The 22,316-nt window shown below is 43.0% G+C and overlaps 1 protein-coding gene across 8 annotated transcripts in view; it reads right to left on the reverse strand.

Moving 5' to 3' along the window:
* Positions 1-2,670: 2,670 nt before the first annotated feature.
* CCDC138 (coiled-coil domain containing 138) overlaps positions 2,671-22,316 on the reverse strand; it is a 78,898-nt gene continuing 59,252 nt past the window's right edge. For 6 of the 8 annotated variants that reach the window (XM_030569371.1, XM_030569338.1, XM_030569308.1 and 3 more), the window contains 2 exons: positions 5,103-5,241; positions 2,671-3,925 (listed from right to left, as the gene is read on the reverse strand). In XM_030569371.1, the coding sequence (XP_030425231.1) occupies positions 3,754-3,925; positions 5,103-5,241 (311 nt within the window). In that variant the 3' untranslated portion in view covers positions 2,671-3,753. Of the gene's footprint in view, positions 3,926-5,102; positions 5,242-5,750; positions 5,800-22,316 lie in introns of those variants that run through there. The other 2 variants (XM_030569318.1, XM_030569348.1) reach the window with 2 other exon arrangements.

The following is a 22,316-nucleotide window of genomic DNA, read 5'->3' on the forward strand; positions in this document are numbered from 1 at the left end:
GGGCCAAACGGAATTGGCATTGGGACTGACGCCTTTGTTCCCTCTGCCACTTAGTCAGGGGTTTGTATCTGTCCTGAGCCAGAGAAGCAGAGGTTTGAGGCCTGGGCTCGTTCTTAGGGGGCAGGACGTAGAGGCCTAGTGTCTGAAGGGTGGTGAGGGAATCCTTCATCCCATGCAGACGGGTGTCTGTCTGTTCTGCAAATAGGGCCTTGCCATGAAACGGCAGATCCTGCATTATAGACTTGGACTCGACCGACAACCCCGAGAGTGAGAGCCACGACGCCTGTAGCATGGAGAGTGCGGAAGCCATTGTACGAGCGGCTGTGTCCACTGCATCCGAAGCCGCCAGGAGAGCTGCTTTGGCCGTGGCCGCACCCTTGTAGATCAGAGCCCGAAACTCCTTTCCATCTTTGTCACGGAAAAGGGGCTCAAACTTGGAGAGGGAACCCCAGAGATTAAACTCGTACCGGCTCAGCAGTGCCTGGTGGCTGGCCACTCTGAGCTGGAAACTCACGGACGAATAAACCCTCTTCCCAAAGGTATCCAGTCTAGGAGTATCCTTGTCTTTTGGTGTGGGCGCGGGCTGGCCATTCCGCTCATGGTGGTGGACCGACTCTACCACCAATGCGTTAGAAGCTGAGTGGGTGTATAGGTACTCATGACCCTTTTTGGGGATGAAGTACTTCCTCTCGGCCTTTTTGAAAATTGGCCCAAACGAGGCCAGGTTCTGCCAGAGGCCAGTGGTGATGTTGGCTACTCCCTGATGGAATGGGAGCGCCACACGCCCTGGTACCAAGGAGGCGAGGATATTAAAAAGATTATCAGAGATCTCCTCCATCTCCTCAGCCCGGAGCTCGAGATTTGCTGCTACGCTCCTACGCAGCTCCTGGTGCGCCTTAAAGTCCTCTTGGGAAGAGGGAGGCAGCACCGCAATTGAATCACCCTGTGCCGAAGAGGTGGATGGTGCGGTGCCTTCAGCAACCGACGGCATCGTGGGCTCGACGTCCAGGTCCGGTGCCAGAGTCAATGCCAGGGGTTCAGCACTCACGGTCTGATCCCAGTGCCGGGGAGGCAACGCAGGGCGGCCCTGAGAGGCTCTCGTCACAGAGCAAGGTCTCGGGTGCGCAGGAGCCTGAGGCCACAGTGCCCAGTGACACCATTGTCCTTGCCAGGGAACAGCTTGGAAATGAGAGGCATTGGGTGCCGGCAGGGCTGGTTGCTTATGTGGTGCGGTATTGGCCTGGGGAGAGAGGGCTGCACGCCAATGCTGAAGTCCTGGAGGAAAGCACGGTGCCGTAGGAATGACTGGAGCAGTCTCTATCGTGACTGTTCCTGCCCCGAGACTTTGACCTGGAGGAAGTTGAGAGGTAAATGTCTGAAGAGGTGTCTCTGGACTCCCTGCGGTGCTTTGACCACGGTACCTCGGTGCCGGGGGCTTTCAGGATGCACTCTGAACATGGCTTCTGTGATGGTGGGCGCTTGAGTACGAGCATCAGTGCCGACGGCTGCGAGACTTGTTCCTCTCGGACTGGTTGGAGGAGGAACGGTGCCATCTCTTGTAACCTCCTTGATGGCGTCCAAGACCAGAGGAGTGGGATCCACTCACAGAAGAGCCAGGACGCGGAGTCGATGTGCGTCGTGGGGCTCTACTCGGCACCTTGACCTGGGAAGGTACCTTGACCTCCGACACCTCCGGGGAGGGCTGATGGGCGCCCAAGGGCGGCTTCCCTCGGGACCGAGGGCCCGACTGAGGAGGTGCACCCGGTACCAGAAGCACCAGGATATCATGCATGGCCTGAGCTGCCTCTGGCATTGAAGGCATGTGTACTTCGGGCGTGGCTCACACGGACGGGACTGGACTACTCCGCTCAGCGCGAGTCGGAGGTCTATGTCCCAATGTGGATCATGGGCTGCCCAACTTGGGTCTGGCCTCACCACTCTCCTCCTCTCGGTGCCGCTGAGTCTTCCCTTGTTTGCAGGGGAGCGGTACCGACTCATCGACAGCGCCTCGCTGCACACTGAGGACACAGTACCGGGCGCAGAATCAGGATGGTGCACCAGAGGCACTTCACTGCATGCCGAAGATAAGGTACCGGGCGTGGTCAGCTCGACGTGCCAATGCCGAGGCCAATGCCGACTCCATGAGGAGAGCCCGGAGTCGGATCTCACGCTCCTTCTTTGTACGCGGCTTGAAGGAGTGGCAAATTTACACTTCTCACTAATGTGAGCCTCGCCCAGGCAGCGAAGACACTGACTGTGTGGATCACCTCTAGGCACGGATTGCGACAGGAGTTGCACGACTCGAAGCCTGGGCCACGGGGCATGCCCCAAGCCAGGCCTTCGCGAGAGAAAGTTCAGCAAAGAAGTTTTCAGGGAAACTGGATACAACTAAGGCTATAACGCTGCAGCCAAGGCTGGAGCAAGTTCCAACTACCTTCACTGGCGGCAAGAAGAAACTAAGGGTGGGAGGAGCATGCAGCCCCTTTATAGCGCGATATGTCAGTGCCACTCCAGGGGTCCCAGCGGGGCTCCCCCACTACGGATACTGCTAAGGGAAAAACTTCCAGCACCGGTGCATGTGGCGAGCACGCACACCTATAGTGGAATACACCTGAGCAATCACTCAAAGAACTAATCTTGTAAGAAGTTTCACATGGACTGGCCACAGAGTTAATCAAACACAGATTTATTATAAAGCAGGTTCTTAAATTATAATCACAGCTTCAATTATATAATTACAAGGAGCTGCAAAGAATATAGCTTGAAATTTCACAGAATGGCATAATCAAACATTAGAAATGAAAGACTTGTTGGGTCAAGTTACTCATTTTGTATACATATGCATTTTTTTGAGTACCAATACCTATTCATATCAATGACAAAATTAATTGGCTGTTAGTGTTTGAAAAGTACATATGGAAAAGTGTGTGCATAAGCAGGAGACCGGACTACATCCCTTTTGGAAATTAATAAAATAGAAAATGGATTTGTTTTATTAAAAGATTATGGCTTTTAACTGAAGTAATATTATTCCAAAAATTTTAAGAAATACTTTATATTTTCAGAGATATCAGAGAAATCCATAAAAAAATACAAAACCAGTATCATGACTTAATAAAGTACAGCGATGTACAGCAAATACATATAAGTAAAGAGAAAACGGTGAATAGGATTCCTGTAAATACTGGATATCACAGACCAGAGAAAATTTCTCATTCAAAATACACCTAATATACACTAAGTTCAATTTAATCAAAATTTGACTTCAGTACATTAAAACAAGCATTTTCCTGAAATACATTTGCAAAAAGACTGTTTCCATGTTATGTGCCACCTGTACAAACAAAAAAACAATAATAAATATTGGTAAAACATTGAAGATTTTAAATTTTTAATATTTTTAAGGTTAACTCATATTTCACAACTTTGTGAGGAAAGTAGGTACTAGTGGTGTGCCTAGCAAGCAGGTGCCAGTTGTGTTGAACATGACGGTTTTCTAGAACAGCACAGCACTAACCCTGTAGTATATTTCAGCTAAATTTAAAAACAAAGGCCTCTTGAAGATTGTGCAATTTCCCACCTTCTCTTTGAATGAATACACTGATTATAAAGGAGGGTAACATAAATTCTAACCCATGCAGTTATAAATGAGCTATTGATGTTCTTGTTAGCTAGTCTGCTAGTTTTTATAAATAAATATAATCTTGTTTGTACAAATTATACAGAACATAAACCATAATAAAATACAGTTCTTTAGTGACTTGTGCTTAGACTGGAGATAAGAGAGTTGGTCCTTGTTAAGCCCAAATTGAAAAGAATTGAATTGAGGTTAATACAGAGAAAAGCATGATTTGGATGTGTTGTCCTCTGCAGCTCTTGGATCATTAGATGAATAGTAAACAATTCAAACATCTTCTTATTACTTCTGCAAAAGATTTTCATATAAAATTAGTCAGTGACAAAAATTCATTGGATTACTTTCAAGTATGGGAAGAGAATTTCAAAGTCACTATTCTGGAGAGACTGACTTTTTTTATGGAACCAAAATTTGTGTTGTATTTTATATTTCATGAATGTGATTTTTTACATTGTCAGTGGTAATGGTGTCTCTCTAAGCTGCTATGGTTTTGCTGCATGGTGACAAAAATAAACATGACCCCATGCAGAAGTATCCTTCCCCACAGATAAATGGCTTTTAAATGTAGCCCAAGGAAACCTTAAGGAAGAGATGAAGCAAGTTTTCAAAGCTGTGAAAGTGGGATTGGGTAGCAGACCAAGTGGAGGGAGGAATGCAGGGGGAGAGAGACAGCTCTGGAAATACAGACAGAAAGAAACAATATTTAAAAATACTGCAGACAGATCCAACACTGGAAGATCCAACAGCTGATAGGGATGTGAGATTGTTTTCAGTCTACAAATTTTAAGCAATTTTGCTTGAAAAAAAATCACAATTTATTAAATTCTAACTTATCTCCAATGAAAAATAGTTTGTTTTTTTCTTTCAACTTAGAAATTTATCTTGTTTTCCCCACCTAGAGCTATAGTGTTTGTTTGTTTGTTTTTTATCCTCAAGAAGATAAAAACTAATCTATATATCCATAATTTTCTAGGGAAAAAAGTGTTCAGTACCTAATGTGAATAAAAGACTTTAATTTAGCTCTCTGTTGTTTTATAAGAGAAGTAATCAAATCATGTAATGCACTGGCATAATTCAGTACAAGATGTGATATCATTAGGCACGGGAGAATTTCTGTTGCAATAAATTTATAAAGCAACAAGCACAGAGAGAGATCCTTAGAAAGGGTCAAATTTAAAAGTCTAAATTCCCTTTTCAGAAATGACTTCTGGGCACTTAGAAACTTAACTGTCTCAGTAAGTGGATAAGACTTAAGATTCTAAGTGCCTAAATCACTTTTGAATATAGGATATAGATTCCTATGTCACATAGTCCCTTTTGTAAATTTCAGCCCAGAAAAACTATGTTATAAAATAACTCAGCAAACCTGAGGGTCAAGGAGAGAAAATGGAGTCAGAAAACTTATGAGGAGGAAAACAAAAAAGCAATTTTTGATAACTAAGACTACAAAATAAAAAATATTTACTTGATTCTGGAGAGTTTTTGCAATATAATGCTGAGTTTTTCCACTATCAGTAGATCGAGTTTAGGATTTCGAAGCAACACAGAACAAGTACGGAAAAAGGACTCATTGCCGCAGGCTTCTAGGAAAGGCTGCAAAAAACCTGTAAAGCAGTAATGTAATGTTCTCATCAATTCATTTGGTAGAAAAAATCCAATACTATAGTTAATAAAAGATGAAGTGCACTTTATACTTGCAATGTAACAAGACAAACTACGTAACTTTCTGGCTTCTACTGCACTTTTGACATAAAACTCTAGCAGAATCAGAAACTACAGAACCTGAGTTACAATGTTGTGCTGACATCACCAATAATACGAATATAAAACAAGCTAGTAAACACAGTAAAAGCATTTTTCTTTCTGAACAATAAAAAAATGGCAGGAGGGAGGGCTACTTTTAACTCAAGCGATAATTCTGCATCTTTGACACATCTGTCAGAAACTCACATATCAGCTGTGCACATCATGTCATCAGCAGGCAGAAGCACTAAGCAGTGCCAAAGGTGGTTCACCAAGCAGTATTGCTTTAAGAAGCTGCAAAAGTACATGTCAGCAGATGATACTGAAATACTTATAGAAGCTAATGTGAAACTAAGTAATCTGTCATTACCAAAATGTTTGTTTAGTAGTAGTCAGCTTTGAGACAGGTGCAATAAAAACTGTGAGCAAAAAAAAAAAAAAGAAAGATTGATCCATATAAATATTAATATAACTCCCTTAATCCTGCATACCTAAAGCTTTTGGTCAAGTCATGTTGCGTTTCTATTCACTTTTGTTCTCTTCTCCACAATCTTATTGCTCATATATACACAATGAAATCGATCCACATTTTATCACCACATTTTCGTACCTAACAAATTAGTTTATAATTACAAACCATCAAATTCTGTGTTTAAGAGTTCAAAAAACTAATAAGGACACCAAGGGTGAACAATTCATTTTTTTGGCCTGACAGGGCAAAGAGACTGCAAATACAAATACATGCATCATATTGCTAAGTCCCCATCTTGTGAAATGGGCACGAATGTGCATTTGTTCCACCCAAAGGTAGATGATGTTTTTTTAAAAATTAAAAACTCAGATTAGTTTTATTTAAATCAATTTTTATTTACATTAAATATATTTTTCTTTTTTAAAATAAACCTATTTCAAATTACATTTGAAATTATGTCAATTTACATTAAGGCCTAAGCCTACTTTAGTTCATTAAAATAATTTAAATTAAAAAAAAATACAGCAGCATCAATAAGCCCTCCTCAAATTACAATGAGACAAAGGGTGCCTATTTTTAAATGGTACAACTGGGGTAAATAGCTAACTTTTTAGATCAACTCAAGGTTTATAAATTATCACAATGTTGTAAACTACATTAAGTAGCTTTTTTCCCCTTCAGTCTTTAGAAGGGAGCAAATATTGGTATTTAGATTTTTCCAAATGTAAGTACTGCAGTTTCTGCTCTGCATTTTTAGGGCTATATGGTGGGGTAAGATGCTCTACAGAGGTTTGGCTTCTAAAGTGCACTAACACGTTGTGCATTAATTGGTCAATGTAGACCCGGCTGATGCACGCTAAAGGTTCCCTAGTGAGCTTTAACATAGTGTTGTTTCTTATGTGCAACATGTTACTGCGCTTTAGAAATCATCCTATCTCCCACGCATCCACCGTAGAACACCTTGCCCACCCCACCATGTAGACAAGCCCTTATGCACCCAAATACTTTCAAATTCTGTCAATTCACTAACTCCAGGAAATACTTCCTTTGTTTAATACATTTTAAATGCAAAATATGCTCTGATAAACTTGTTTTCTTTCTTATGATTCTTGCATATATAAGGTAACTTTATGCAATTAATAAAAAACAAATGTAAAATGTTGCTTTTGTACACTTTTAATTCCAATTTCCATCCAAATGCAGCTTGGCACAAACCCGGGATAAAAAAAAATATCAAAGGTTTACCAATCACCACTTTCTAACATAAAATATGTTAAAATTGAGAATTCAAATACATGTAGGTTAAACTATATAATTGTTTAAATACATATGTATATATACAGTATATTCTTCCAGTTAGCAAAAGGAAATACCAAATTGAGTGTAAAGGCTGTATTTGGTTGCAAATCAACATGTTCCAATGGTTATAACAGCCAATGAGAAAGAACTTTTCTTTAGGACAATAACTAAAAAGTACAAATGCAAAACCAGACTAAAACCAATTATTTAAGTCAAGGTTTCCTGCTTCCTGATTTAAACTATGATTAAAACAAGTGATTTCAATCAATCCACCCAGTTATGCAACAGCAACAATCAGAAAATATCAACAAATTTCACATTTTAGAATTGCTTCAACAAATTTTGCTTATATGACGAGACAAACACACTGAAAACTTAGTTTTTAATTTAAGAAATAAAGGACAACAGTTATTCACTAAAAGCAGCAAAGAATCCTGTGGCACCTTATAGACTAACAGACGTTTTGGAGCATGAGCTTTCGTGGGTGAATACCCACTTCCTCGGATGCATGTTATTCACTGTTTCAAAGCAATCTGATATTTCAATACGATTCACAGAAAGGATACAGAAAGCTAACAAAATGATGTTTGACTTTCTTACATATACACTATATTTTCTAACTGATAGCATGGGTTAGTCATATCTAGCAAAGGGACATGGAATTGGGAAGAAAGATGTTTCTTAATTTATTTTTTTTCCTTGTCTTAAACTCATTTGTAAGTCCTACTTAAGGCAACTTAGCAAAATATGCAAACTACAGCTTACGGCAATGAAGTAGAGAAAAAATGGTTACCTACCTTTCATAACTGTTGTTCTTTGAGAGGTGGTGCTCATGTCCATTCCATTCTAGGTATGTGTGCGCCTATGTGCACAGTTGTCGGAGACTTTTGCCTTAGTGGTATCTGTAGGGTTGGCTGTGATGTCTCCTTGAGTGCTGAGCTCTGGCATCACTACATCAGGTGCCATCGGCCCTACGCCCTCTCAGTTCCTTCTTGCCAGGAACTCCGACAGAGGGGTAGGAGGGTGGGTAATGGAATGGACATGAGCAACTCATCTCAAACAACAAGTTACGACAGATAGGTAACCATTTTTTCTTCTGAGTGCTTGCTCATGTTGATTTCACTCTAGGTGATTCACAAGCAGAATCCCTGGAGGTGGGCTCGGAGTTCACAGACGTGTGGTTTGCAACACTGCTCTACCGAAGCCAGCATCATCTCAGGCTTGCTGTGTAAACGCATAGTGAGACATGAACGTATGCATAGATGACCAGATGTTATCCCTGCAGAGGTCAGAAATCGGCACATGGGCCAGGAAGGCCACTGCTGAGGCTTTGAGCTTTAGTCAAGTGGGCAGTTACAACCACCAGTGGAGGCACCTTCGCCTGATCATAGCAGAAACAGATGCAGGCTCTGATCCAGGAAGAAATTCTCTGGGCAGAAACTGAATGTACTTTCATCCTATCTTCCACCGCGATGAACTGCGTTGACTTTGGGGATTGGTCCTGTTTTGAGCACGAGGTTGGACTAGATGACCTCCTGAGGTCCCTTCCAACCCTGATATTCTATGACTTTATGATTTGTGAAATGACTTGGTCCTCTCCATGTAAAAGGCTTGTGCCCTCCTGACAACCAGAGAGGGCAGCCCACATTCCTCCTCAGACTTATGAACCTTTGGTAAGAAGACTGGCAGAAATATGTGTTGGCTTGTGTGAAACAGTGAAACACAAAAGCTGGATGTGCTCACAATTGGACCTTGTCCTTGAAGAACACCGTATAGGGTAGCTCTGATGTAAGCGGCCTAATTTCAGAGACGCTTCGGGTAGAAGTTATTGCTACCAGGAATGCCACCTTGCAGGAACGCAGAAGAAGGGAACAGGACACCAAGCTGCTCCAGGCCTTTCAAGAATTGGACCATCATAGAATAGAACCATAGAGATCAGGGTTGGAAGGGACCTCAGAAGGTCATGTAGTCCAACCCCCTGGTCAAAGCAGGACCAATCCCCAGACAGATTTTTGCCCCAGATCCCTAAATGGCCCCCTCAAATATTGAACTCACAACCCTAGGTTTAGATGGCCAATGCTCAAACCACTAAGCTATTCCTCCCTGCATGAAAATCGACCAGCCCTGGAATGGAGAGTGAAAGGCTGATATAGAGGCCAGGTGGACCTTAATTGAGGAAAGAGACAAACCTTGGCGCTTGAGATGCTTGAAGGTAGTCCAGGATCAGCTGCAGCAAGGCCTGCTAAGGCCTAACCTCATGGACCAAGGCTCAGCATGCAAAATATTTCCATTTGTTCACATAGGTTGGTCTCGTGTAGGGCTTCCTACTTCCCAGTAGGACCTGTTGAACTCAGGCTGAACATTCCCATTCCTCGGCAGTAAACCATGAAGCAACCAAACTGTTAGGTGCAATGCTGCCAGTTTTGGGTGCATAGCCAGCCATGGTTCTGCGATAGGAGATCTGGCCAGAGGGGCAGTGGCATCAGGGGTGCCATTGACAGATCCATGAGTGTGCTGAACCAGTGCTGGCATAGCAAAGACGGGGCTATTAGGATGATCTTGGCCTTGTCCTGCCTGATCTTCCTGAGAACTCTATGAAGCAACGGCACTGGCGAGAAAGCGTACATCAGAGCCCTTGACCAGGGACTCAGAAAGGCGTTCGACTGGGAGCCCCTGTTGATCCCCTGAAATGAGAACTGGTGGCACTTCCTGTTCTGGTGAGTCACGAACAAGTAAACCTGGGGAAACCCCCACCTCTGGAAGATCTGGTTGACTACATCGGGGTAGAGATACCACTCAGGGCGAGATGAGAAGGTTCTGCTGAGGTGATCCACCAATACATTTCTGGTTCCGGGGATGTGTGCTGCCACAACATGAATGGCATGCTGCATGCAGAAGTCCCATAGACTGAGAGCTTCCTGGCAAAGGGCTGACAACCTGGGCTCTGCCCTGCTTGTTGATATAAAACATTGTGGAGGCGTTGTCCATGAGGACTTGAACCACTTTGCCTTGCAACTGGGACTGAAACACCTAGCTCGCCAAGCAGACTGCCCTGAGCTCCCGGACATTTATGTGGAGGGAGCGGTCAACCCCCGAGCAGCAGCCCTGTGTATTGAACTTGCCCAGGCGGACTCCCCAGCCTAGGTCCGAGGCATTGGACACCAGAGTCAGCAACAGAGCCGGGGCCACGAAGGGGACTCCCTGCAACACCGATGCACAGTCCAGCTACCATGACAGTGATGCCCAGATGTGGTCCGGCACCTTGACTACTAGGTCTGGGACATGCCTGTTGGGGATGTAGACCGATGCCAACCATGTTTGCAGAGACTGGAGGTTGAGCCGGGCATGTCAGCCCACATAAGTACAAGCAGCCACGTGGCCTACCAGCCTTAGGCAAGTGCAGGAGGTGGTGAGCGAGTGATCCCTCACACGGGAGATTACATTCGACATGGCTTGGAAACGGGATTCTGGAAGGAATGCCCTAGACCATGTGGAAACGAGAACTTCCCCAATAAACTCCATTTGTTGCACTGGTATGAGGATTGACTTCTGTTCATTCACAAACAGGCCAGATTGTGGCATGTGGACCACAACAAATTGAGGCTGCTCTGCACGTGATCCCACAATGTGCCTTTGATGAGTCAATCATTGAGATAAGGATAGACTTGGACCCCCCAATGTCTCAGGTAAGTGGCTACTTGGGCCATCATTTTGTAAAGGCCTGCAAGGCTGAGGAGAGGCTAAAGAGGAGCACCATGAACTGGAAATGGCACTGGCCTACCATAAAAGAGGAACCATCTGTGTCTTTGGAAAATAGAGAAATGGAAATAAACATCTTTCAAGTCGAGAGCAGCGTACCAGTCTCCTGGATCCAGAGAGGGAATGATGGAGACCAGGGATACCATGCGAAACTTCAACTTTTTGAGGTACTTGTTGAGTCACTGCAGGTCTAGAATGGGATGTAGGCCCCTCTTTTGCCTTCGGAATCAGGAAATAGCAGTAGAAGAAACCTTCCCCGCTCATTTCCGGAGGAACCTCCTCCACCACCCCCAATTGTAGACGGTTTACCTTCTGAATGAGGAGTTGCTTGTGAGAAGGGTCACCGAAGAGGGATGGGGAAGGGGTGTCCGAAAACTGGAGGTATAGCCCAATTACACAATTTCTAGCACCCAATGGTCTGAGGTGACTCTCAACCAGGCTGAACAGTAGGGATGGAGATGGCTGAGGAAAAGGTGGGGCAGATCTGGGGAGGTGACTAGTGCGTTGCTCGAATGCACACTAAAAATGAGCACTTCTGGCCTCCACGGTGTTTCACTGGGCAGGTTGCATAGGCAACTGGGAGGATGAAGGGTGGCAGCAATTAAACCCAGCGTCCCTTCTCCTCGCAGGTCCCTGCTGAGGCTGCCAAGGCCTTTGGTTTGGGAGCGGCCAGAATGGCTTCCTCGCAGACTGAGGTGTATGCATCCCCAGGAGCAAAGGGTGGCCCGAGTGTCTTTTACACTGTTCAGCCTTGCATCCGTCTAGAACAGCTCGACGCCATCGAATGGGAGATCCTGTATGGAGGACTGCATCTCCTGGGATAGGCTGGCAGTCTGAAGCCAGGAGCTGCAGCTCATGGCCACCGCTGAGGCAACCACCCCGGCCGTCGAATCGGCAGCATCCCAGGCCATCTGGAGGAAGCACCAAGCCACCACGGTACCTTCCTCCACCACAGATCTTAACTCTTGGGCTGCCTCCTGGAGCATAGAGTCCTTAAACTTAAGGAGGGCATCCCAGAGGTTAAAGTTATAATGCCCCAAACGAGCCCAGTGGTTCACCACCCTGAACTGGAGACTGGCTGTGGAATAAATTTTCCTTCCAAAAAGGTCCAGTCTCTTGGCCTCCTTATTCCTGGGGGTGGAACTAGTTGGTCCATTTGTCCTTTTCGTTGGCCACCAACAAGACCAATGACCCTGGGGCAGGTAGATGTATAAGTATTCGAGCCCCTTGGCGCGGACAAAATACTTCTTTTCAGCCCGCTCGGAAGTGGGCGAATGGAGAATGGGGTTTGCCAGATGGCTTTGTAAATGTTTAGGGCCCCCTCATGCACTGAGAATGCAACACGTGCTGGCATGGACGTGGAGAGCACATTGAACAATGTGTCCGATTGTTCCGCCATTTCCTCTGCCTCGAAGCCCAAGTTGGTGGCCACATGTCAGATCAGTGCTTGATGCTCCCTGAAGTCATCCAGTGGACTAACCCGGGAGGGCACTACCATCCCCTTGTCTGGAGAGGAGGAGGATGACTGAACCACCAGGAGAGAGGGCCTGGGGCATTTTCTCCCACAGGGGAAGGGGGCTCTTGGGGGGTCTTGGGATGGGCACTTGCTCCTTCCCCACAGTGCCCACCAGCACGTCCTGCACCGAGCCTGGTGCTGACTGGGGCTTGTCCAGCGCAGTGCTAATGCTCCAGCCTAACTAGCGGTGCCTGATATACTGACACGAGCGTGGCACTCAAGGGGGCACCACAGCCGACCCTACAGATACTGCCAAGGTAAGTCTCCAATAACTCTGCATGTGGGCACGCGAACACCTAGAATGGAATCGACGTGTGCAAGCACTCAAAGAAGAAAGTGTATTTCTTTTGAAATCCTTTGCAAGTGTGTTGAGTAAAGCACTTTATAAATGAAATGTCAAGGTGCTGCTATCAATTTAGTGAAGATGGATGCATCTTTGTTTAAAAAAACAAGGACAGATATATTTTTATTAGTCATAATAGATAGCCTCGGAGTGAATACAAGGTTGTAATTTATTTTAGGAGCTTTACTGAACCCAGTATAAACTGTAATCCCAGAAAGCACAACTCAAGCAACCTAACACCATTTAGAACAGTGGCTGAAAAAAATCTACTTGGCAGTGACAAGTGGGAATCTTTCTCTTGTCAGCATGAAGGTCTAACTCATCAATTTCTGCGGAATTTAAGCTTTCATTTATATATAGTTTCTAGCCCATATGATTGTGAAGATACCCTTCTAAAAGTAACCTCTATGCAAAGCAATGCAATATTGCCTTCCTGAGTACACAAACAGATGACTCCAGTGTTTTTCTGAGGTCCTTTAGCTGTCAATGAATTTTTGCTCTTTAAGACACCCCTTTAGGTCAGACATTTTTAATTCCCTTGATGAGCATGACACAGAGAAGTTCCTAAATTGCAAAAGTAATATGTGTACAAATATTTATGATAGGATGAGATCATCAGAAAAAATCAACAGTTGAAAGGACAGTGAAAAGGTGAGTAGAAATAAAAGGTATCTTCAGAGAAGCAAAAGTACAAGTGGGTAATTCTCTCTCTCTCTAAAGTTACCATTATTATGTTATGGTCGTGCTTAGGGTCCCCAGGCAATAATCAGGGCCCTTGTGATTGAGACATTGCACAAATTTCCCCTGCCTCAGAGAGCTCACAATCCAGGTTTGTGACAAGACATAACAGAAGAATAAAACAGGCAAAATGTGGAGCAGAGGAATAGGGCTGGGTTTCTACTAAAGAGCAGACAAACTCTCAGATTCTCCAATCACACAGGGGAAAAAAATACTGTATGAGACAGATTCACATCCCAGAAGAATCATGGAGTCATCCAAAATTCCCATCCACAACAGGAGATGGGAGGGCTAGAGGGGAATTTTGAATAGGTGATGAACAAAGGCAAGAACGTATATTCCTCTATATGATGATAATATGGTTTATAATACAAGGCAAATTAAAAAAAGGAAATTCGGGTTCTGGAACATACACTTGTGAAGCATCTGAAGACTTTACTATACCAGACAACAAGACAGCAGAAAGCCAGTTTCATAAAGATCTAGAAAAACAACCTCCTGGAGGAAAATATATAGTTCAGAAAAGGAATATCATTCCAGCACACAATTCAACACCCAACACAATCTGACAAAGGGAACTCAGGTTCCAACGTGAAAACAATTTTCACCTAGCATACTGAAAGAACTAATCTCCCAGAGGATTTCAGTTCAACTACTGTACTCTTGTCACATAAGCCACTTCTAGGAATTTTGACCTAGAAAGGTAGTAACTTTTCTCTTGAGCAAAAATACTTAACAGACTGTGTTAGTTACTGGGCAGCAATTGAAGCAAGACCAATTGAAATTCTTATAGTGTCCCAGGCACGCAAGAAATGAGTAGACATTTCCAAGTTATGATAAGGACAGCAGTCCTCCCAGACTACGTTACACCAATGAAGAAGTGATGTGAATCATTTTATAATAATGGGAAGCTGAAGAATACCTTGTTTACCACGGGAGTTACTCCTAAGAACAGGTAACAGGAAAGTGAGACAGGAAAGCTAGTGAAAACATAGTAAGTATTATCAAATATAGATGAATAAGACCACTAGCACCCACAAACTAATTTATAGACAAAGTTTGTTTAAATAAATATGTCTTCAGGCAACAAAAAATAAAGTGAGTATAAAAACATTCGTGGAATGATGTATGCCTTCAGGCTCAGATTGAATGCATTTTGGGCAGATGATGGTGGCAAGCTCTCCCCACTGACTTGAAGATAATGGGAGTCACCTCTAAGAACATTAGTAGTAGTAGTAGTATTGCTGTAGCACCAGAAAGCCCTAGTTACAGATCACAGCCCTATTGTGCTAGGTGCCGTACAGAAAGACGTTCCTTGCTCCAAACTGCTTACAAACAAAAAGTAACTGATCCACAACTTGAGACACCTCTGCAGACACACACAAGTATCCTACTTAACTGGCTCTCTGCTCACAGGACATAAAGCCAGGGAAACCTTCTTACGACCTCCCTATGTTATTCCTTTTCAAATAAAATTAAATTGTAAAGAAAAAAAGTTAATATTTTGATAAAGTTTATAACACAGAACATAAGGCATAAGATAAAAATACTACAGAAAAGAATGACTACTTTAATAAAATAGAACCACCATCGAAGTGGAAATAATTGCTCAGTTTCACAGAATATAATTAGCTGGAAGTAGCGCAATCAAAAATAGTTTATGTATTTTAAGAGAATTTTTTTTATAAACTACGTTTACAAAATCTCTTAGTAACTTCTTCTGGAAGGATACTACTGTATATTGCTAGAAAGCCCATGTTAATGTAATACGTTTAAATGCACATTTATCTGAAAAATAATTGTGGAGATGAACAAGTGCTTCTAAAACATATTTGATAAATATCTATTTTGGTGGTCTGTGGTTGCAGTAATTATATTTAATTTTTCTTGTAAACTTTTGGTGATTATGAAGTCTATATCTGTCATGTCAGGTTTTGTACAAGTTATAATATTCTGTGCAAGCCTGCACAGGCATCCTTAGAAATCTGTACCAACTTGCATTAGTAGTTCAGTTTCAAAAGTACACTGCAAAAGACAATAAGCAATTAATTATTGTTGACAGATTACATCAGATTCCCCTGAAAGTGATCAGTCACCAACAGTCATAGAATCTCACAAGCTGTTGTCTTTAGAAACAAAAAAAAATCTCCTTTCTAAACTTAGGTATATGTCATTTTCGAAAATGAACACAGATAGAAAGTGTATTTGTGAGAGTCTCATGCTGAATAATTAAACAGTAGGGTTTTGCCTCCACTTCATGTGGAGATGTAACTTTTACTAGCATCAGTGGCTAATGTACATACACACCAACAGGAGGGAGAAGAGATGGCAGCAACGCAAGTGAGTGACAGAATACTGACAACATGACTGACCGTTTGGAGAAGTCCCTCACTATGATTGTGGAACAGCAAAGAACTTAGGAGGAAATGAAATTGTTTCCCTGTTGCATACAGTCACCTGCAGTAATTTATTTATAAAAGAGAGAGGAACAACTTGCTAAGTTAAGTTCCTGTATCTTATTGATGAATGACCACAGTTGTTTGGACCCAGTATTTAAAATATATCTGATGTAGTATTGCTTAATTATTATTTTTATTGTTGTAGTGCCCAAACTTTGCTAGGTGGTTTCCAAACCTGAGAAAGGTAGTTCCTGCATGATAGAGCAAACAATCAAAAGAGCCAAAAACAGATGAAAGACAGAAGAACAGGAAAGAAACAAAATGATCAGGGCAATGAGAGGCACACATGTTGGTAGCTACAAATTTCTTTAGGTTATATCTATTTATTTTAAGCTACAGACTAAATTCTCTTTCCTGCATCATCCCTCCATCATTCAATCCCCAGCTGCAATTTCAGTGTTCTTATGGCCATCACAAAATCTGATGCCCAATTCATCACAAGGTATAACAAGGAAAGATTTGCTTTTGATGTTTGTCTGTTAAAGGAAAACTGAACCCATTTAGTTAAGTTCAGCCATTTGAAAATTCATAAAGCAGGAGTGAAGTATCTGGACAAGCTACTTAGAATTTTCATTTCTGAAGCTGCCACTGTAAGCAACCATTATGGCTTGAAGAAAAAAAAAATCACCTAGAAATTATAAGTTATTTAAATTTAAGTTATTTAAAAAAGTCAAAGCATAATATTTTAACAAAGCACTGTATTTATACTTATTTCTCTTTATTTGCATTTTTTAAAAAGTTTTCTATAGTAAGGTCAGTTAGAGACTTGTTTACAACTGCTTTCATAGGGCTCCCACACTCAGTGTCTAACATGATTTTAATTTTCAGCAAGATGGTCAAATGCCACTGTCTAAAACTATTTGTGCAAACCTCTAGTGTAGATAGTGTAATACAGCTAACACCAGAGAGCAGGTAAGGGTTAAATTTTTCTTTTTTCTAATTTTCATCTTATTACTGGTAATTATGTCAGAATATAATTAGCATAATAAATGTTTCTGTGGGTTTATTTGCAATATTTGTAGATTATTATGCCCTAAATAGACATCTAAGCAAGGTATATTAGACAGACAACATGGGTGAGGTAATATTTTTTACTGGACCAACTTCTGTTGATGAGACAGACAACCTTTCGAACTACACACAGCTCTTTCTCAATGTAGCTCAAAAGCTTGTCTTTCTGACCAAAAGAAATTGGTCTAGTAAAAGATATGACATCACCCACCTCTCTGTAATATCCTGGGACTGACACAGCTACAACACCACTGCATATGCAAGGTATATGTATTTCTCTCTTAATTCTTCTATGTAAATCCATCTTTATAATCTCCATCCATTTTTGTTGCTCTTTTCTTCGCTCCCTCCAAATGTGTCAATACCTTTCAGGTAATAAGCTGCCCAGAACGAAACACAATACTTCAAATGCAATCAAACCACAATCATACAGAAAGGACCTATTACCTCCCCATGTCCTATGACAAAATGTCCTTACATGTTCAACCTAAAACTCAACTGGAGTTTTATGCTGCCACATCATATTGCAAATGTATCTCTAAATGCAATTATGAGAATGCATAGATGCCATTCAAGACCATATAAATGATCCAGAAAGGCCTTCGGTAAAATAATCACAGCAAATATATTGGTGTCCTTTTAGAGCATGATTTGTTCAATTGCAGAATTGAACTAAAATGGCTGTGACCTCCCCTGGAGCAAAACTGGGGACATTTCCTGTCTGTTAGGTTGCAAACAGGTCCATCTTTGGGGGAAAAAACTCTGTAGGAGACACCACAGACAGGATGTCTGAGTTGAGAGACCATTTGTGGTTTGGGTGAAAGATTGGATCAAATCATCAGCCAGTGCGTTCTGAACTCTGGTTAGTGTGATGTCCTGAGAGCTAGGAGTTCTGAATGCAGAAATTTCATAACTTGAAAACCTTTTGGCACAGTCAGTTTGACCTGGTACTCCCTTGTTTGTTGTCATAAAACACCGCTGTGATGTTGTCAACGAATACCTAGAGAGTCTTGTCCCAAACATGAGACAGAAAACTGTTGGCATGCAGCAAAAATCACTCGCTGCTCAAGGACAATTATGTGTAACCTTGCTTTTTGGGGGGACCAAAGCCCCTGGGCTTGGAAGCAATCTAGATACTCTCCCCACCGCATGGTTGACGTATCCTTACTAGAGTAATGGATGGAGTAAGGGGAGCAAACAGGACTTCCTAGTGCATCCACCAGTCCAGTGAGGACAGCACCTTGATCAGGATGCTTATTGTTTGTGCAGATGGTGAACTGCACAAATTGGTCACTGAACTGCACTGAGCCCAGCCTGCATTGCTCTGAGGTGCTGTCTGGCATGAGGCAGATGAGGGTCACATATGTACATATGACTCAGAAGTCTAAGGAGATTCCTTGCAGTAATTCTTGAGGGACACAAATAAAGATCCTGAAGCATGGAACCTGGGAAGTTGTAGAAGACCTCTGGAGATGGTGGAATCCAGAATAACTCCAATGACCCCACCCTCTGTACGGGAGTTAATATCAACCTTTCCTTGCTTATTTTCAGGCCTAAAAAACAGAACAATTGGAGAATTCAATGTATAACAATTTCTACCTGTTTAAATGACCTCAAATCAACCAATCATCCAGGTAAGAATACACCTAGACATCCTTGTGCTGAAGGTGCACCACTACCACAGACTTACAGTTGGTAAAAACGCCTTGTGCCAATAATGGACCAAAGGGCAGAACAGTGAATTGGTAGTAATCTTGACCTATCACAAACTTTAGCAATGGATCGCCATATGGAAACAGACATCCCTGCAAGTCGAGGGTAGCATAACAGTCTCCTGGAGCCAGGGTAGGAATAACAGCAGTGACAGATACTATACTGAACTTTAACTTCTTGATGTATTTGTTTAAATTCCGAAGGTCTGGAATGAGTTTAAGACCTCATCTGGCCTTGGGTCTTAGGCAATATTGAGAACAGAACCCTCTTCCCTTGATGAGGCTGGGGAACTTCTTCCACAGCTCCCAAAGTATGTAGAGTCTGAACTTATAGTCTTATGCCAGACCTCGGAGAAGGTTCCCTAAAGAGGGTCAGGGAAGGTGAGATAGAAAGAAATTGCAGGGTATAATCAGATTCCACCATGCTTAGCACCAACTTGTCCAAATTAATAGCCTGCCATATATGTAGGAAGTGGGATAACCTGTCCAGGAGGGAAAAGGGCAATAGAATTCAGGTTGCTGAGTACACTGTTCTCCATATAGCAGTCAAGCCAGCTGTTCTGAGGCCTGGGTATGTCTATTTGATGAAAACAAAGAAGTAGGAGCTCAAAGCCTCCATCTTTGTAATCTTTGCCTCCTCTTAGACTGGTCTGACTGTCAGAAAAAGTAGTACTACCGCTTGGTTGTGGCTAAGCATGATATTTGGTCCTTCTTGTAGATGGTGCACAGAGAGCCCTAAGAATTTCAAAACAGCTCTAGAATCCTGTGAGGTGTAAAGTGCTTTATCTATCCTGTATGAAAATAAATCAGATACTTCAAAAGTGAGGTCTTCATTTGTTTGTTGTACTGTACCTCCAGAGGCCAGCAGCCAAGAACAATTCATGGTGACAGCTGTCACCATGGATCTGGCTGCCAAATCTGCCACATCCAGTGAAGTCTGCAGTGCTGAACAAGCAACCAATTGGTGGTCTATAACCAAGGCTCAGAATTGCTCTCTAGAGCTCCCCAGAAGTTTGTCTGTAAACTAAGAGATTGCCCACCAGTTGATATAGTTGTATCTGTACAGTAAGACCTGATATTTAGCTGTGAAGTTGTCATCCTGCTGTGAAAAAACTCTTGCTCCTAAACAGATACAGTTTTTCTGCATGTTTTCCTTTGGAGGTGGCTTTATACTGTCCCTGGAGACCTCTCTCATTCACAGTGCCCCTACCTGTGACCCTAGCATGGGACATGTATAAAAATGTTCAATCCTCCCCCAGACAGAACTTGATATTTCTGTTCAATGAGTTTGGTCACTGGTGGAATGTATGAGGGGGTCTGGCACAGAGTCTTAATAGGCTGCATGATACCCATATCCATCAACAATGCTATCTTTCCTGCTGTGGCTAGGTGGAGAATATCAATAACCTTATGGCTGCTCTCTTCTATAAGCTTAACTTGTTTTTCAAGAGAAGCTGCCATCCATCTAAGGATCTTTTGGTATACTTTGAAATCATTCAGTACCAGGGATGACGTCTCCAGTAACAGTGCCTCATCCAGTGATGAGGACAAAGCATTAAGAGGGGACACTGGAGAGACTTTCTAAGGCTGATCCTGCAGTACTGAGTCAGCGTACTGTTCCACCAACTGCTGGGGTAGCCTTGGTGATGCCGATCTCCAAGGTCGGTCAATACCACCACTACCCCCATCACCTGTCTCCAGGTATCAGTGGGAGAGACTTCCCTCCTGGCTTTTGTGACTTTACAAGGGGGTGGAGAAGGTGACCTGGAAGCTAGAGGTGTCCCTCATGGCATCCAATATGACCACTGAGGGGGTCAGAATGGTACTGGTACCCCAGGAATGCCAGGTCCAAGTCTCCCAGTTCTGTGCTCTGCCCCTGTCTAAGATCACTTGCAGAACTGAAAGAATGATCTAGAGGATGCCCACTGTGTCTGTAACATGTAATCAGCAAGCCATCTTTAGACTCCAAGAAAGACCTGGAGTAGTCCGAAGCCCAACATCAGTGTGGTACTGGGGGTTTTCTTTGGAGACTGGGATCTGGATCAGTGCTGGGTTCGAAGCATCAAAGAAAGCATGGATGACTTCCTGACTGCTGGTACCGTACAACAAATCAGCATCGGCATTAGTGCAGAGGTCAACTGCGGTACAGGGTTGGACAGCAGTAGAGCCACTGTGAAATGTACCATAGCTAAGACACATAGTATCTGCGGCAGTGCCAAATGAGGGAATCTTTGCCCTGAACAAGAGGTGATAAACCATGTTATTGAGAGATACTAAAGGTCTCTGCTGCAGCATAAGCTTCTAGTGTTGTCAGTAAAGAGAGACACGGTTGTTCCACCAAGATCAGAGAAGACTGACCCAATGTCTCTGCTGGAGCAAGAGCTAGTCTCGATGGCCCCTGAAAGGACACCAGAGTCAACAGGTCAACATCAAGAGACACAACATGAGCTAGTATTTGAGAACAGTAAACTGAAGGGCACACTTTACTATCGGTACCAGAGGAGCTTTCTGAGGAGGAATGGTGTTCTTTGAGACTCTGACTAACTTGGTACTGACTTCTTATGCTTCTGAATCTGAGAAAGCTCAGAAGCTCTTAGCCTCCCAAAAGGCAGCTCTCGCAACAATGAACTCCTGCATCCATCAATGGGTAAAGTAGGGGAAGTACTTCTGGAAGAAGTCTTTGATGAGGCCCCTTCTGAAGAATTAGGGCAGCCACCATGAGAAAATACCAGGATCATTCTTCTATAAAGGGGAAGGAGAGGGGGGTCATGAAACGGACAAGTGCAACATCTCGAAGGTCAGAAACTGTTTTTTCTTCTCTGAGTGATTGCACGTCCACTCCACTTCAGGTGACTCGCAAGCACTCTGGGGATGGATTTTCTTATCTACCCGAAGAGTGACTGAAGGTCTACTCATCCGAACTTGGCATCATCTCTGGAATGCTGAGGTATAGCATAAGTTGTAAAAGTATGCACTGACAACCAAACTGTTGCTCTACATACACCTGTTATAGGTACTTAAGGCAGAAGCTTAAGGACGCTCCTTGAGATCTTGTGGTGTGCCCTACTACTCTACCCAGAGGGGTTACATTAAAAATGTCATGGCACAGATACATTTAGGAGGAAATCCAGGACAAGATTCTCCGAATCAAGACAAGAATGCCTTGCATCCTGTCTGCAATTGCCATGAACGGCTGGGAGGATGACCTAAACAATCTAGTTCTGTTCAAATAAAAAGTTACTGCTCTTCTAACATCCACGGTATGAAGTCTCTTCTTCCTTATGAGAATGGGGCTTAGGAAAAAAGTGGATAAGTATATCACTTGATTGAGGCAGAATTCCAACACTACTTTAGTCAAAAAAATTTGATGCGGATGTAAGTACTTTGTCCTTATAAAAGATTGTCTAGGGAGCATAAGCTACCAATGCTCATAATTCTGCCTCTCTTTCTTGCAAAGGTAATGGCTACCAAAAAATGCTACTTTCATGAGTTGATGGAGTCAAGAGCAGGTAGCCATCAGTTTACAGGGTGGACCTATCAAACTTTGCTAGCATTTTCCCTCTTTTTTTCTAGAGTGCTCAGACTGCCTAAGCATGAAATGCAGGTATCGTTGGCACGACTGAGGGA

Source organism: Gopherus evgoodei, chromosome 1 (genome assembly GCF_007399415.2).
Source record: "Gopherus evgoodei ecotype Sinaloan lineage chromosome 1, rGopEvg1_v1.p, whole genome shotgun sequence".
NCBI lineage: Eukaryota > Metazoa > Chordata > Testudines > Testudinidae > Gopherus > Gopherus evgoodei.